We start from the raw sequence: 17,074 nt of genomic DNA, 5'->3' as shown, positions 1-17,074 counted from the left end.
ATCATCATATTGTTACTGTTGATATTCACTTGTCCTGTCCACGAAGGTCATCACCTTACTGGTATTTTAATGTTAAATTGTTACATGATGTCATGTTTTGTGACAGGTTGTTGTTGTTTTGGGAAAAATTGAGGGTTATAAAGTGGAATTTTGAGTCCTTGAGACAATGGTGGGAGGTTGGGAAGGCCCAAATACGAGTATTTTGTCAACAGTATACTGCTCTGTCTCAAATTGAAGTTTAAGAGACTATCAAGGCCCTTGAACAGGACATCAAGTATATTGAATTGAAGCTGCTCACTCAGAACGACCCTGGACTAGTCATGAATTTACAGGACAAGAGACATGAACTGAGGTCGTTTCTGCATGAAAGAGTGAACGGTGCCTTGATTAGGTCTCGTTTCACTTCCCTCAAGGATATGGATGCTCCTAGTGTTTTTTTTAAACCTATGACAGTCGACGTTTCAATGAAAACAGATGGTCTGCCTTCGTCTCCCTGATGGGAAGGTGACCACGAATTATATTGAAATGCGTCAACATGCCGTGGATTTCTACTCGTCCCTTTATAAGGCGGAGGATTGTGACTCTGTGTACTGAACAGTTGTTACATGGTCTTCCTCATTTGGGACATGAGCAGAGAGTCGCATTGGACGCTGACATTACACTGCAGGAGCTGTCCACAGCAGTTATGCAGCTCTCAACAGGCCGAGCCCCTGGCATCAATGGTTTACCATCTGAGTTTTATAAGCACGTTTGGGGTTCTATTGGGGAGGATTTTTATGAAGTGCTGTGTGAATCTTTTCATGAGGGTTCTCTTCCTGTATCCTGTCAACGTGCGGTGCTTTCACTGTTGCCAAAAAAGGGGGATTTGGCTCTCATAAAAAATTGGAGACCTGTTGCTTTGCTGTGCGCAGAATACAAAATTGTTTCTAAATGTCTCTCAAACAGGTTGAAAGAGTATCTGGGAGTGTTGATCCACAAGGACCAGTCCTACTGTGTACCTGATCGCTCTATTGTTGACAACTTGTTTATGATAAGAGATGTTTTAGACATTTGTAAACTGTCTGATGTAAATGTGGGTTTACTTTCGTTGGATCAGGAGAAGGCTTTTGATCGTGTGGACCATCAGTACATTTAAAACAATGAAAGCCTTTGGGTTTGGGGATGTTTTTCTGTCTTGGGTGAATTTACTGTATGCTGGAGCCTCGTGTATGGTGAAGGTGGGTGGTGGTTTAAGTTGCCCCATCCCTGTCCAAAGGGGCATCAGGCAGGGATGCCCAATTTCAGGGCAGTTATATAGTCTGGCGATTGAACCAATGCTTTGTTATTTAAGAGCGAAGCTTGCTGGTTTCTCTGTGCCAGGTGTAATGAAGGGTCCCACGAAAGCACTGTCTGCGTATGCAGATGACGTGATCGTTTTTATTACAGGGGGTGAGGATGTTAAGGTTCTCTGAAACACTTTAAAGGTGTATGAGGGGGCCTCCTCAGCTAGAGTCAATTGGGGAAAGAGTGAAGCACTGTGGGCAGGTCAGCTTCAGATGGGGTCCACTCCAAGGTTACCAGGGGGGCTTCAGTGGGGCAGAGATGGGATGAAGACTTTGGGAGTTTTTCTAGGCTCCGATGTCTTTCAGAAAAATAACTGGGAGGGTGTAGCGGAGAAAGTGTGTGCTAGACTGTCAAGGTGGAAATGGGTGTTGCCCCAGCTGTCTTATAGGGGACGGGTCCTGGTAGCTAATAATCTTGCTGCTTCTACCCTGTGGCACAGACTAATGATTTTACAGCCACCAAAGGGTCTGATACAAGAGCTTCAGAGGACCCTTGTCAATTTCTTCTGGTCTGGACAACACTGGATCAAAGCTGCAGCCCTGTACCTGACACTGCACGAGGGTGGGCAAGGCCTGGTGGACATTTCCTCTAGGATCACGGCTTTCCGGCTCCAAGCAGCCCAGAGATTGTTGTACAGAGACTGTTCGAGCTGGGTTGAAACAGCCTACACATTGATGAGGAGAGCGGGTTGTTTGGGCTTAGACAGGCATCTTTTCCTCTTAAAACTGGAGGGGGGTGATTTGATTGGCCTGACTCCATTTTATGAGTCTGTTATGCAGGCTTGGAGAGTCTTTGTCAAGTCCCGTAAGGTCTGCATGCCACCAGGGATGTGGCTTTTTGAAGAGCCTCTTTTTCATAACACTGCCATCCAGTCATGTGTTCTGGGTTCAGCTAGCCTACGTTCATGCCTGTTAGGCGTGGGGTGTACCAAGCTGGGTCATCTGATGCGGAGCAGGAGCAGATCGTTGGAGGAGCTGGGAGAATGAGCGGGGATCCGATCATCTTGCCTACTGAGGAAGGTCGTCGATGAGGTCTGCGTCTCCTTGCCAGTGCTTCATATGCAGTATGTGACTGACACTTCCAATTCTGATCGGTGGAAGGAGGGTCTGGATTGTGTGTTCCCTGCACTGATTGTTAGTGCTGCGATGGGGGCATTTGAAGAGGACGTGGGGATGCTGCTTTCCTTCGATACACCGGAGCTGGGGGAGTTCAAGGAGGTGGGAAAGAAGGCCATGTACAGAACATGTGTAAAGGTGTCCCATGCCTCTTCCCTGGAAGGGGTAAAATCGACGAGGTGGGCGGATGTGCTTGGTCCAGGTGCCTCTCCAAAAGGCTGTTGGTGATCATTATATAAACTGCCTATTGATAAGAGGACAGCTGACCTCCAATGGAGGATAATACATGGAGCTATAGCCACCAACATGCATCTGGCACACCTGGATCCTACTGTTGGAGAGGGGTGTCCATTCTGTGTCTGAATCTCTGGCACATCTGTTTTTAATGTGTCCCAGGTTGGTTGGGATGATTGAACTGATCACTGATTGGTTCTCAATGTTGGGAGAGGTTTTCTCTTCCCAACTGTATATATTTGGGCCAAAGTACAGGTTCAGTCAAAAGGGTGTAGTTGTGTTGCTTAATTTTGTGTTAGGGGCAGCAAAATTATTGATATGGAAGACCCGAAAGAACAGTATTCGGGGACAGGGGTCTGTGGATGTGGTGGGAATGCTGGAAGGAATGTTGGCAGCGAGACTAAGGGTTGAGTTTGCCTATTATAAACTTGTCAACAATATCGATCTGTTTTTGAGTATATGGGGTATTCAGAGGCTGTTGTGTGAAGTTACTGTGGAGTAGGAATTGGAGTTGTTTTTTTAATTGATGTGTAACTGTGGTTTTGTATGAGCATTTATTGTGTGGTGGGCCCCCAGACGCAATAAAGAGTATTTAAAACTCAAACTCTCTCTCTCTCTCTCTCTCTCTCTCTCTCTCTCTCTCTCTCTCTCTCTCTCTCTCTCTCTCGCGCTCTCTCTCTCTCTCTCTCTATCTCTCTCTCTATGTATATCTGTCTCTCTCTCTCGCTCCCCCTTTCTCTCTCTCTCGCTCCCCCCTTTTCTCTCTCTCTATATACAGTGGGGCAAAAAAGTATTTAGTCAGCCACCAATTGTGCAAGTTCTCCCACTTAAAAAGAAAATCACATTGTAGGATTTTTAATGAATATATTTGCAAATTATGGTGGAAAATAAGTATTTGGTCACCTACAAACAAGCAAGATTTCTGGCTCTCACAGACCTGTAACTTCTTCTTTAAGAGGCTCCTCTGTCCTCCACTCACCTGTATTCATGGCACCTGTTTGAACTTGTTATGATGAAAATTACAGGCGTCTCTCATCTTTTTAAGTGGGAGAACTTGCACAATTGGTGGCTCACTAAATACTTTTTTGCCCCACTGTAAATATAATCTCCCCTTTCTCTATCTATCTATCTATCTATCTATCTATCTATCTATCTATCTATCTATCTATCTATCTATCTATCTATCTATCTATCTATCTATCTTTCTATCTATCTCCCTCCTTCTCTCTGTGTCCCTCGCCCTCTCTTTATCTCCTCCTATCTATCCTACCCTCTCTCTCGATCTCCTCTCTCTCTCTTGATCTCCTCTCTCTCTCTCTCTCTCTCTCTCTGTCCCTCGCCCTCTCTTTATCTCCTCCTGTCTATCCTACTCTCTCTCTCTCTGTGTGTGTGTGTGTGTGTGTGTGTGTGTGTGTGTTTTTTCTGCATGGCTGAGCAGGTGGATTGCAAGTGCATTTTGATGAATATTAATGGGAGTTTTTGACAATTATATGAAAATGAATTGTTTATTTACATAGTCTACTTGTGTTTATAGGTGGTTGGTAGGGACTTGCCAGGCTAGGCCGGGGTAGGCCGCACACACAGAGATGCAAGGGTATGGAAAGCACGTAGCTAACGATGACTCAGTTCTGAACAATAGAACATTTTCAATTATCAGGTTATGAGTTGATCAGCCATAATTCTTTACAGACCAGTTTACTGAAAACCTGTCACCAGTCATTTGAAACAACTGAAAATGTAGTAAGCCATTGTCTTGCATTGGAAGTTTATTTGGTTTGTTTAACCCTGTAAAGCAGGGGTAGGCAACTAGATTCAGCCAAGGGATGATTTTTGTCGGAGCGAATGGTCGGGGGCAGGAACATAATTATAAAACGATGTACACAGCAAATTGACCACAACTAGCCTAAAAAGGCAAAAAATAATGATCATATTATACCTTGAATTACGTTGAGATACGAGTTTCTAAATTAAACAATTATTTTGCTAAATTCCTGGTGATTTTACAGTGTTTTCTTCAACCAAAAATATATATGTATTTTTGTATTTAAATCATTTCTTGATAAAAACTTTAGGGAGCCAAAATAAAATCATTTGCGGACCGGTTTAGGCCCATGGGCCGCCTGTTGCCCACCCCTTGTATAAAGGTTTCTAGTTTTAATTACATAGAGCAAAGATTAATTAGGTTAATAACTCCTGTCAGTCGACTGATCATCTTGACGGGAGAAGGATATTGGCCCTATATTGACACGTGACCTTGCTTGATTGATTGCTTGGAGTCTAGATGGATCCTGATGTGAATACTGACACATTAGTTTTCAGCATCTAAACTACAAATTACTGCTGCGCCTCACTCATATGATCACCATATATGATCATCACTGTTCCGGGTTCAGCTAGGGGCGGGTGAAATTAACAGTGATCTATCATTTTGCCATATGCATCCCCCCATCCCTCCCTCCCTTCCTCCCCTCAGGGTCCTGTCTGCATATCCTTTAATAGATTGGAAGCATTTCCTTTTTGCTGATGCCAGTAAGTGTGTTTCGGGGCCACAGCCAAGCAGTGTGGGAAATGGAACATAACTTTTCTGCTGTCCTGCTGTCTAGCTCTCTCTTTTCTCCCTTTTGTCTCTTTTCCCACTCTCTCTCTTCAGCTCTCTCTCACTTTTCTGTCTTTCTCTCTCCCTTCATCCCTCCCATCTGTCCTGATAATGTTCTCGCCCTCTCTCGCTCTGTTACTCTTCCTCCTCTCCCCTGTCTCGCTGTTACACAGGAAGTGATGATGTCTTGTCTCTAGGCGAGCGCTGCCACAGAATATGGCGGCCAATTGTTCCACAATTTTTTCAATTATTGCTGTCTGTCTCAGACAGTTCTGAATAATTAACAGGGATAGGCTTGCTCATTATACCCATTAGAAATGACAAAACAAAGAAATCGCTTCAATGTGATGGTTCCATTCCTTCCTCCATTCAACTGATTGCTTTCACAAGTACAGCTCCCCTAAATAGAATTGATTCTGAGAAAAATGTTGTCACTAGGGATCCTAAGTAAATCATTTTTGGCCCAAGATCTGAAAAGTAGCTTTGAATTAATAAAAATTATTTTATACTTTATGTGTAGACCGGTATCTGTGCCACCTTGTTGCAGCCTAAGAGCTGGAGAGATACAGAGGCTTTATGCAGTATTTTCTGTGGTAACTGCAGCTCATCAGCAGCTTCCTCTAAAGCCCCTCCTTATTTTTTTATTTTTTATTTTTATTTAAACATTTTTACCCCATTTTCTCTCCAAATTCGTGGTGTCCAATTGTGAGTAATTACTATCTTGTCTCATCGCTACAACTCCCATACAGGCTCGGGAGAGACAAAGGTTGAAAGCCATGCGTCCTCCGAAACACAACCCAACCAAGCTGCACTGCTTTTTAAAACAGGTCACATCCAACCCGGGATGCCAGCCACACCAATGTGTCGGAGGAAACACAGTGCACCTGGCGACCTTGGTTAGCGTGCACTGCGCCCGGCCCGCCACGGGAGTCGCTGGTGCGCGACGAGACAAGGATATCCCTACCGGCCAAACCCTCCCTAACCCGGACGATGCTCCCGGTCGCGGCCGGCTGTGACAGAGAGCCTGGGCGCGAACCCAGGGTCTCTTGTGGCACAGCTAGCGCTGGGATGCAGTGCCCTAGACCCCTGCGCCACCCGGGAGGCCCAGCCCTTCCTTATTTTTACTAGGATCCCTAGACCCACACACACATGCATTGACACATACACAGGAGGCCACGTTATTGGTTCTTAGCCCCGACTGTGTTTTTCAGTGGAAGTTCTTCCAGTCGAGACACCTATGGAACAGTGGAGGAGACTCTTATTTACACCTTATAACGTTGTTGAATTCACTGCAGTAGTGTAGTTATAGCTATGGAAGAATTGGAAGGATTGGTCCTTTGAGCCGGATAGCCATTGTTCAATGGCAATTCAATTTCACCCGAACTCTTTACACTGCAATTGTGTTGCTGTCTCATGGTGGGTTTTTGGTGGTGACTAAATGGAGAGTAAAACTAATTATATTGCAGAGAGGCAACACGGACATGTCGGTTATAATAGGTTATAATAGTGGAAACACTGACTCACTATGCAATGTTCAGTGACTCTGGCATCAAGGGTGGTGTTTACTTCCACTTCATTTTACATCGGAAGGGGAAAAGCAATCTATCATTTGGAGAAACCAGTCAGCGGCCAGTCAGGATGGTTAAGATCCATTTTTGGGGGCCGTATGCTGTTCGACACCCACAGGGAGGTAAAACTTCAGACTTTCTGCCAGACGGGTAGCTGTTGATTGTCCAGTTGATTGCCTGGGAGAAAAGAAGGTTTTTGCACTCCTGTGTCCATCCTCTCTATGTAATTGAACCTGCACCTTGTCTAGCGGTAGGCTAGACCACTCTTCGAAGGGGGTATAAGAACCACCCACCACCCCGTACTTCCATTACGCAGAGGTAAGGCAAGGCAACCTCTAGCCCCTCCATTAAGCCTTGCTTCCCAGTGCAACCGAATGAACAAAACAAGTTGAGGTGTAAAAAGCAATATCCCCAAAGCTCTTCTGGTAATTCTGGGTCTCAACCCTCCCTTTTTAGCGGGACCTTTACCTATTCACCTCAATTATAAAGTCCAGCCCTCCTCTAATCTGGGCTTTTTACTGCGCACAACATAACAGAATGCATTTCCAGACTAATGCCCGAGGAAGGTGTGTGTGCGTGTACTTACACTTGTATACGTACCAGTATGTGTTATGTGTACGTGCACTTGTGTGTAGAATTTCCAATCTCGTGTTCTGTTTGTTCTCTGCCTGTCTTCAGGGAGTATTTGTTTGCCAAGGCCTCTTCCTGAAAAGGTTGGCTGGAAAGGATGAGGATCAACATGGAACATTTACATGAAGGAGTAGAGTCAGCAGGTGTTGTCTCTAATTAACATACATCTGATTGACATGCATGTTCTCTGTTTCCTTCCTCTCCGACAGCTCAGCCAAATGTACCTAAAATACATGAGGGATGGTGGGCGTACAAGGAGGTTGTTCAGGGGAGTTTTGTACCAGGTAAGAATCCTTATACTGTACTGTGTGCAGTTAAGACTTCTGTTTATTTTCTGTAAGGTTGATTGTTTTAATGTGAAGTGTGAAGAACATTGCATATTTTCTATTTCATAGCTCAACAGACTACCTTGCCACAGGCTCTGTTTTTAATGCTTACAAGACATTCGTTGCCTTTGTCATGTAGTTCATGTTGTTTGGTTGCTGATTGACTGGCAGGTGTACAAGGGCCTTTCTTTCTACCTCGTTAATTTCCCTCTATGTGTACCCGTCAGCCCAATTATTTCCTAAGATTGTACTTTTCTGCTGCTGAGCTGTTGAGGGCTTTCGATGATGCCTGCAGGTGTGTGCGTGTGTGTGTGTGTGTGTTGTGTTAATGCATGCCTTTTATTAAAGCCTGCGGATGCGTTATTTTATATGAATGTGTGTGTGTGTGTGTGTGTGTGTGTGTGTGTGTGTGCATCAGAATGCATTTGATGCTTTTTTTATTACACCTGCAGTTGTATATGTGTATATGTCACACAAAATAACAGCTGGGAATCAACTGTCAGCGACTGAGGAGCGCTGTGTGTGTGCGTGCACGTAAGTGTGCGCGCGAGCGTGTCTGTTTGTCAGAGACATATCGTCATTGCAATGCTTTATCTCCAACATAATGTCAGCGCCCCTGTCCTCACAGGCCTTCCTGCACCACTAGCCACTCAGCAGCAGCCGTCACCGCTAATACACTAGTCGTGATCCCCCTGTGCCAGTGAGGGGAGGAGGTATGGTAATCAGACGTTTTACACCCTACTCTCTCAGGTCTCTGCCATAGAGGAGCTGATAGTAGCCGATGAAGATGGAAACTTTACCCCGTGCGAATGAAGTGCCATTACTGATCTAGGGTGTGATAACCCTGAATCGGTGGATATGGCACTGTGGTAGTTAGAACTAGGACCACAGGGAGACTGTGGGGAGTCGGTCGGTAGTGTTGTTATGGATATTATTGTACCTGTTCAACTATTTTCATGGATAAAACGGTAGCTGTTAACATTTTGTATTAGTATTTGGTTTGACTAATTCCTCAGTCCCTTTATTTATTCCAAATCATGTTTAGGGCATGGAGATATTAAGTCCCCCATCGATGTCTACTCATAACCAACTGCAAGACGTCCTGGTCCTGGGAATTCACAGGGTGCACATTGTATTTGATCTGTTTAGTTTTTTAAACCCAGCCCTCTGATTATGTTAATGATTATTCATTGATTAGTTACTTCAGGTATTTTGCTACACCCGCAATAACATCTGCTAAATATGTGTATGTGACCAATAACATTTGATTTGATTTGAGGTTTGCTAGTGCTGGGCTGTTACAAAAATGCGCACTCTGATGGGTCCACTCCACCGGGATTTTTGAACATTGTTGTACAGTAGGATATTTGTAAAAGCTAACGTGATCCCATGTTGTATCCTTATGTCACATAACTGACCTTTGCAATGTAATGTGCCCTTTCTAAGCTGCCCCAATTAGCTTTAGTATTTCCCAAAGGTCAACGAGGACCATTAGTATATGCCTCCTTTTAATCTGCTCTGGGGAGACGATTCTCCCAGCCACAGATCTAGGATCAGCTCATTCTCAGTAGATCCTAATGCTAACTATCAGAGGGGGGAATACAAAACTAACCTTAGCTCAGTGTCTAGGGCCAACTCCATCCTAGTCATTCAGTGTACCGTCATATCTTCAAAGTGCATTGAGAAGCAGCTCTTATTGGCACAGTATGGAGTTAAAGGTCATTTGAGATCATCAGCTTTGAGCATCATCTGGGGTCATTCCAGGAAGCCCGGCCCGGATGTGGATTTTGCTGTTTATTATTGTTGTTTTTTTACATAATTTTCCCCTCTATTCTCTTTATCCCATTTCAGCAGATTTTCTTGTTGATCCTGCTGAAAGATTATTTTAGAGGAGATAAAGCCTGTGCGGAATGGCTGGTTGCTGTGAGCTAGCGTTAGGGAGGGAGGGAGGTAGAGGGGGGGGCTTGGCAGGATCCAAAGCAGTGGTTGAACCATCTTGAATTGTCATGCTGGGATGAAGAGAGCTTCATGTGGAACAGGTAGCATGCTGTTCAGCCAGACAGAGGTGTCAAGATGAACATGTGGTCTCAGGGTGAGAAAGGGGGTTGCATGAAAGTGACTGGTTAACACTCACTCCCTTCCCTTAACTGAAGTGACTATCATTTCAGAAATCTCAGTTTATCTCTTCGTCCAATTTCTCTTCTTTTTCTCTCTCTTCCTCTACTTTTTCTCTTCTTTCCCCCCCCCCCTCTCTCTTTCTCCGCCCTCTAGTTCTTTAAAATATCCCTTCTCTGTCCTGTGCCACTGGAGCGAGATGCGAGGTAGATAGAGAGAGCGATGCGACTCAGCTGGCCTGGCTAGCTGCTGGTTGTCTCTCTGATGTGTAGCTGGTAGGCATCTGATGGTTCTCTGGTGTGTAGTGTTGGACTGTGTGCTCCTGCACAGACCCTTTCCATGACAGGCACTGGACTAATGAGAGAGAGTGGAGATGGAGAGGACCGGGAGCGAGAGAGAGAAAGAGAGACAGAGAGAGAGAATGAGAATGAGAGAGAGAGAGGGGGGGGAGAACAAGAAAGAGGGGGAGGAGGGTGAGAGGAAGAGACGAGGGTGGGAGATAAAGAGGAAGAGATGAGGAGAGGCAATTATAACAACCATGCAACTATGAACTAGACATGTGTAAGCAGCTTTCACCAATTCAGTGCTATTAGGTCTTTAAGGTCCATGAAGGGAAACAATGGAATCCATCTTCTTTTTCCAGCTCTGCACTTGCAACAGTGTAACTATGTACCCCAGATGTAGCACCAGCTTTGCTGCAGTGAAAGTCTTCCGAATTACTGCTCCACTGCTTAAATGATAACAAGTCATGGAAGACTCTTGATCTGAACAATATCAAATATGAGATATAATCAGACAGAAACAGACAATCAGTATGGTCTGTTGTTGAAGCGTCAAACTCCGTCATCTTTTTTTACACAGTTAACTATAGCACATTCAACTCTTCATTCCCTTCTCTCTAAAAGTCGGATTTAAAATCCACACTTCTGTTTCGAATAATAATAGTATAAGAGTTAGTTTTCTTTGAAAGGAGGGGATTGATTAACAAATGAAAGGTTTCTTCAGCCTTACTTGAGTCTCGGTACTCAGAGACAAGGAGGATTCGCCAATTACAGGTTTCTGAGCTACCGTGTCCAAAACCCGGCTTCCTGAAAATCCCTTTAAAGCCTTTTAACTTAATTCTCCAGTTAAAGGGCAATTCCGAAGCTTTTCAACCTCATTTTTATCATCTCCAGCACCAACCCAGTGTCTACATATGTGAAAACAATGTGTTTCTATGATCTGTGGTTAAAAATACAACAATAAAGGTCCAAAACAATGCTGCTGTGACATCACAGGGTAGGATTAAAAGTTTTTAAAAACACAGTGATTTTCAAAACCTGCCATGAGTTTTAGGTATTTTCTTGCTCCTCACTTCACTGTGAATCTCATAGTGTTTTTTTAAAATCACTGCTTTTAAAATGTTTTAACTTTTGATGGTGTCATCAGGTAGATGAAATGCACCGTTTTCACATATGTAGACACTGGTATTGTGCTGGAGATAATGAAATGAGGTTGAAAAGTTGTGGAATTTCCCTTTAAGCCCTTTCAAAATCACTGGCCGCTGCTAATTGTTATATATATATATTTATATATATATATATATATTTATATATATATTATGTAAGTGTGTGTGTCTGGCAGATAGTGAGTGCTTCTCCGAGTAACAGTCTCTGATCGAAACTCAATTAAACAACACAGAGACGATCCACGAGGGTGCGGCAGCTTTGCAACCTGCGCTTTATTGGGGGAAAATTGATATCCTATAGCACTTTGCCAGCTTCTTTCTGCTAACAGGCACTAGAAGGACTAGCAAAGGGACAATGTGCATTAAAGATCCTTAGTGATGAAACACTGTTAGGGGCTGTTGGAGGAAGAATGTTGGCTGTTTTGATTGGATCAGTAGATTGGGTTTTGCATTGTGATTGGACCAGTAGATGAGGTTCTGCGTTGTGATTAGTAGTGTTGTTACGATACCAGAATTTTCACTTCAATACCGATACCAGGTTTAGTATCACGATACTCGTTACCGGAATGATACTCAATGCCAAAATTATACCATGGCAAAGAAAAGAAAGCATGTTAGCTTTCACAGAATAACAGAATAACCACTGGGCTTTATTTTTTTTTTTTTTACATTGAACAATATGTTGATGACTGGTTGAACAACTACAATAACACATCTTATATTCTATATTCAATTTCTTTAAAAAATAAAACACCATATTAAATAACAGAAGCTAATCTTACAGTATCCCTATGCAAAACCTTATCTGAGACGCAGAGCATGCAATAATTTTACAATGACATCTACACTGTTTTAAAATGTCAGGGTAATTTGCTAATCTATGGCCATAATATCTGGTAAATTTAATTCATTAGACCTATGATTCATTATTCATCTACAGTGCCTTCAGAAAATATTCACACCTCTTGACTTTTTCAACATTTTGTTGCGTAACAACCTGAATTTAAAATGGATTAAATTGACATTTTGTGTCACTGGCCTACACACAATACCCCATCATGTCAAAGTGGAATCATGTATTTAGACATTTTTTACAAATTAATAAAAAATGAACAGTTGAAATGGCTTAAGTCAACAAGTATTTAACCCCTTTGTTATGACAAGGCAACCTGACCTGGCCTGATTCACACAGTCTCCGCTGAACAGTTGGTGTTGAGATGTGTCTGTTACTTGAACTCCGTGAAGCATTTATTTGGGCTGCAATCTGATGTGCAATTAACTCTAATGAACTTATCCTCTGCAGCAGAGGTAACTCTGGATCTTCCTTTCCTGTGGCGCTCCTCATGAGAGCCAGTTTCATCATAGCGCTTGATGGTTTTTGCAGCTGCACTTGAAGATACTTTAGAAGTTCTTGATTTTCCATATTGACTGACCTTCATGTCTTAAAGTACTGATGGACTGTCATTTCTCTTTGCTTAATTGAGCTGCACTTGCCATAATATGGACTTGGTCTTTTACCAAATAGGGCTTCCTTCTCTATATCACCCCTACCTTGTCATAACACAACTGATTGGCTCAAATACATTAAGAAGGAAATACATTCCACAAATTAACTTTTAACAAAGCACACCTGTTAATTGAAATGCATTCCAGATGACCTCATGAAGCTGGTTGAGAGAATGCCTAGTGTACAAAGCTGTCATCAAGGCAAAGGGTGGCTACTTTGAAGAATCTCAAATATAAAATAGATTTAGATTTGTTTAACACTTTTTTGGTTACTACATGATTCCATATGTGTTACTTCACAGTTGTGATGGCTTCACTATTGTTCTAGAATGTAGACAATAAAGACACTACAAATAAACAAATACCCTTTATTGAGTAGGTGTTCCAAAAGGTTTGACTGGTACTATATTGTCATTGCCACTCAAAAACAATTTGAATTGAGTTTCCAGTTGAATAACATTACAATGAAAATGTAATGTGTAAAACTGCTTTTCATGTTGTTTTACAACTAAACCTCCCTTGCACTGCACTGCTTTGTAACACATTTTGCATAGTTGTTTTGGTGGGCTGACCTTTATCATCTCCTCTGTAAGCAGTTCCAAAGTATTCCCACAGTTCCATTCTGGAACCATTTTGGTCATCAAACTGCCCGCGTGGAGGTATGATGTTTTTGTTAGAAGAAGCCATGCTGTCGGAATTTTCTCTCCCCTCTGGCTTGCTTCTCAAAAGCTGCTGGCGCTTTGTCATCAGCATGCGCAAGCACAAGTAGCCACTAGCCTGGCTATCTTACTACTGCAAGGGTTATGGAATTCTGGGTAACGATTACAATGTCAAAAATAGCTACGTCATACAGTACGTCATGAATACAGCAATGCTTTGGTGACACCTCTGCATAAAAAACAAATGGTTTTGATTCTGGAACTTTTGGGAAATTAGCTTTTCCTTCTGACTGTGCCGTTCTGCTCGTAAAATTAATACCAACTTTACCCAATTCATGCAAAAAATTAGTAACTGCTATTGGGTAAACTATACCTACTTGAATATAAAGTTGAATACTTCTTTCTCCTAAAAATGAATGCATTAAGATGATTATAAATATATTTTTCATAGTTCACAGTTATTGTCTGTAATTGTCAGTTACACAATTACGCAATAATTGTGCCAGCCCTAACTACAGCCCCCTTGAGAAGATTCAGACAAATGATTAGACAGACTCGATCCTCTCAATCCCTATATGACGTGAGACACATTTGACAGAAGTTCCGACCTGAACAAAACTTCGAGTACCGAACCGTTTTTCAGTATCAAAAAAGTATGTTTTGGAATATCGTGCAACAGTAGTGATTGGACCAATAGCTGTGGTTCTGCATTGTGATTAAAGCAGTAGCTATGGTTCTGCTGTGGACAATTATGGCCCATTGAGTTCTGATGATGATGGGGAAGTGAGTACCAGGCTGCCAGCACCAGGCAAGAGTGAAATTTAGCCAAGATATGGTCAAGGTGTGGAGGAGGACTGTGGGTGCTGTTACATGTTAGTTTAGGACTATGAAAGTAAACATATTCATTTATTATCTAGTACAGTGTACAGTTGGAGTCAGAAGTTTACATACACCTTAGCCAAATTCATTTAAATTCAGTTTTTCACAATTCCTGACATTTAATCCTTGTAGAAATTCCCTGCCTTAAGTCAGTTAGGATCACCACTTTATTTTAAGATTGTGAAATGTTAGAATAATAGTAGAGAGAATGACTTATTTCAGCTTTTATTTCTTTCATCACATTCTCAGTGGGTCAGAAGTTTACACACACTCAATTGGTATTTGGTAGCATTGCCTTTAAATTGTTTAACTTGTGTCAAACGCTTCGGCTAGCCTTTCACAACCTTCCCACAATCAGTTGGGTGAATTTTGGCCCATTCTCCTGACAGAGCTGGAGTAACTGAGTCAGGTTTGTAGGCCTCCTTGCTCGCACAAGCTTTTTCAGTTCTGCACACACATTTTCAATAGGATTGAGGTCAGGGCTTTGTGATGGCCACTCCAATACCTTGACTTTGTTGTCCTTAAGCCATTTTGCCACATCTTTGGAAGTATGCTTGGGGTCATTGTACATTTGGAAGACCCATTTACGACCAAGCTTTAACTTCCTGACTGATGTCTTGAGATGTTCCTTCAATATATCCACATCATTTTCCTGCCTCATGATGCCATCTATTTTGTGAAGTGCACTCGTCCCTCCTGAAGCAAAGCACCCCCACAATATGATGCTGCCACCCCAGTGCTTCACGGTTGGGATGGTGTTCTTCGGCTTGTAAGCCTCCCCCTTTTTCCTCCAAACATGACGATGGTCATTATGGCCAAACAGTTCTATATTTTTATTCATCATACCAGAGGACATTTCCCCAAAAAGTACAATCTTTGTCCTCATGTGCAGTTGCAAACCGTAGTCTGGCTTTTTTATGGCAGTATTGTATCAGTGGCCTCTTCCTTGCTGAGCGGCCTTTCAGGTCATGTCAATATAGGACTTGTTTTACTGTGGATGTAGATACTTTTGTACCTGTTTCCTCCAGCATCTTCACAAGTTCCATTACTGTTGTTCTGGGATTGATTTGCACTTTTTGCACCAAAATACGTTCATCTCTAGGAGACAGAACGAGTCTCCTTCCTGAGCGGTATGACGGCTGCGTGGTCCCATGGTGTTTATACTTACGTAATATTGTTTGTACAGATGAACGTGGTACCTTCAGGCGTTTGGAAAGTTCTCCCAAGAATGAACCAGACTTGTGGAGGTCTGCAATTCTTTTCTGAGGTCTTGGCTGATTTCTTTTGATTTTCCCATGATGTCAAGCAAAGAAGCACTGAGTTTAAAGGTAGGCCTTGAAATAAATCGACAGGTACACCTCCTATTATACATTGTCTACTTAAATATGTTGCGTCTGTAAGCATAGAGTAACATGTTTTGTAGCTTTTGGTAATAGCCGGTTGTCTGTAATGGTGGCTTTTTCTGCCAGTTCAATGGAATCCAATTGCAGGCAGGAATCTTTGTGGATTATACAGTATGAGATTGTTATGCACTAAGCTTGCCTGCTACTCTGCTATGCTGTCTCAGCCTGTCTACCAATCTCTGCTGCTCTCTCTCTAATGATTCTGTTTGTGCCAATCAATCCAGACGTTGTGTGAGACCTGTATCCAATGATGTGTGTTGGGTTATGTAAGACCCACGGTAGTCACAACGTACAAAACAGCTGAAATGGATCGACACCGGCTCACACAGACCTTTCACTTCTCTTATATCTTGTATTCTCTACTTAGCTAGGGGGTTGGCAGGCACATGCACACACACACACACGCACACACACACACACACACACACACACACACACACACACACGCAGATTGACAGGGCCACAGAGGGTGGAGACAGATGGGGGTAGAAGTCAGTCCTAAGCTCCTTCTCTCTTCATACTTTACTGGGGGATACACACACAAATCCCTCTGATTAACCCACACACAGATAGTTACTGATTGATAGAGACTATTCATCGGATGTCTGTGTGTCTCATTGCTGCTGTGTAGGATTTTGTGGATATTGGGACTGTAGAATGCTACAAACTGGACTCAGTGTGCATTCTTGACTTTAACAGCCCTCCAGAAACACAATCAGATATACAATGAGGGGATCCCTGCAATATACCTGCAACAGAATGTGACTTGTTGTCAGTCACTGCAGCCTTAGAGGAAGAGGTACATTCACTATGGCTGATTCTCCCATCGTCAGTGAAATGCATCACGGCGCACGCCACACACACACACACACACACACACACACACACACACACACACACACACACACACACACACACACACACACACACACACACACACACTGCAGTGACAACTGTGGGTATTAAGTGGTGGTGTGACCTCTACTTTATTTACCCTCTACTGACTGACGGAGACAGACAGACAGACAGACAGACAGACAGACAGACAGACAGACAGACAGACAGACAGACAGACAGACAGCATGTAGTGAAAGGCAAGGAGATGGAGGGAGGAAACGAGAGGAGAGAGATGATGAGAGGAAAGGTGTGAGGAGCGTAGATAGAGGGGAAGGCATATTTTTACCAATCTAACTACATAACAACATAATGTTAATAATTTATTTCTATGGTAAATCTTTTGATAAACAAGGTGAATCAAGATGTAGCCTAGGCT

The 17,074-nt window shown here is 42.9% G+C and overlaps 1 protein-coding gene across 4 annotated transcripts in view; it reads left to right on the top strand.

The window, feature by feature from the left end:
• LOC135525157 (carbonic anhydrase-related protein 10) overlaps positions 1-17,074 on the top strand; it is a 323,072-nt gene that overhangs the window by 65,095 nt on the left and 240,903 nt on the right. For all 4 annotated transcript variants that reach the window (XM_064952900.1, XM_064952899.1, XM_064952898.1 and 1 more), the window contains exon 3: positions 7,676-7,750. In XM_064952900.1, the coding sequence (XP_064808972.1) occupies positions 7,676-7,750 (75 nt within the window). The remainder of the gene's footprint in view (positions 1-7,675; positions 7,751-17,074) is intronic.

This window comes from Oncorhynchus masou, chromosome 31 (genome assembly GCF_036934945.1).
Source record: "Oncorhynchus masou masou isolate Uvic2021 chromosome 31, UVic_Omas_1.1, whole genome shotgun sequence".
In the NCBI taxonomy this organism is placed as follows: domain Eukaryota; kingdom Metazoa; phylum Chordata; class Actinopteri; order Salmoniformes; family Salmonidae; genus Oncorhynchus; species Oncorhynchus masou.
The sequence above is the reverse complement of the archived record's forward strand: the minus strand, read 5'-3'. Positions and strand labels throughout refer to the sequence as shown.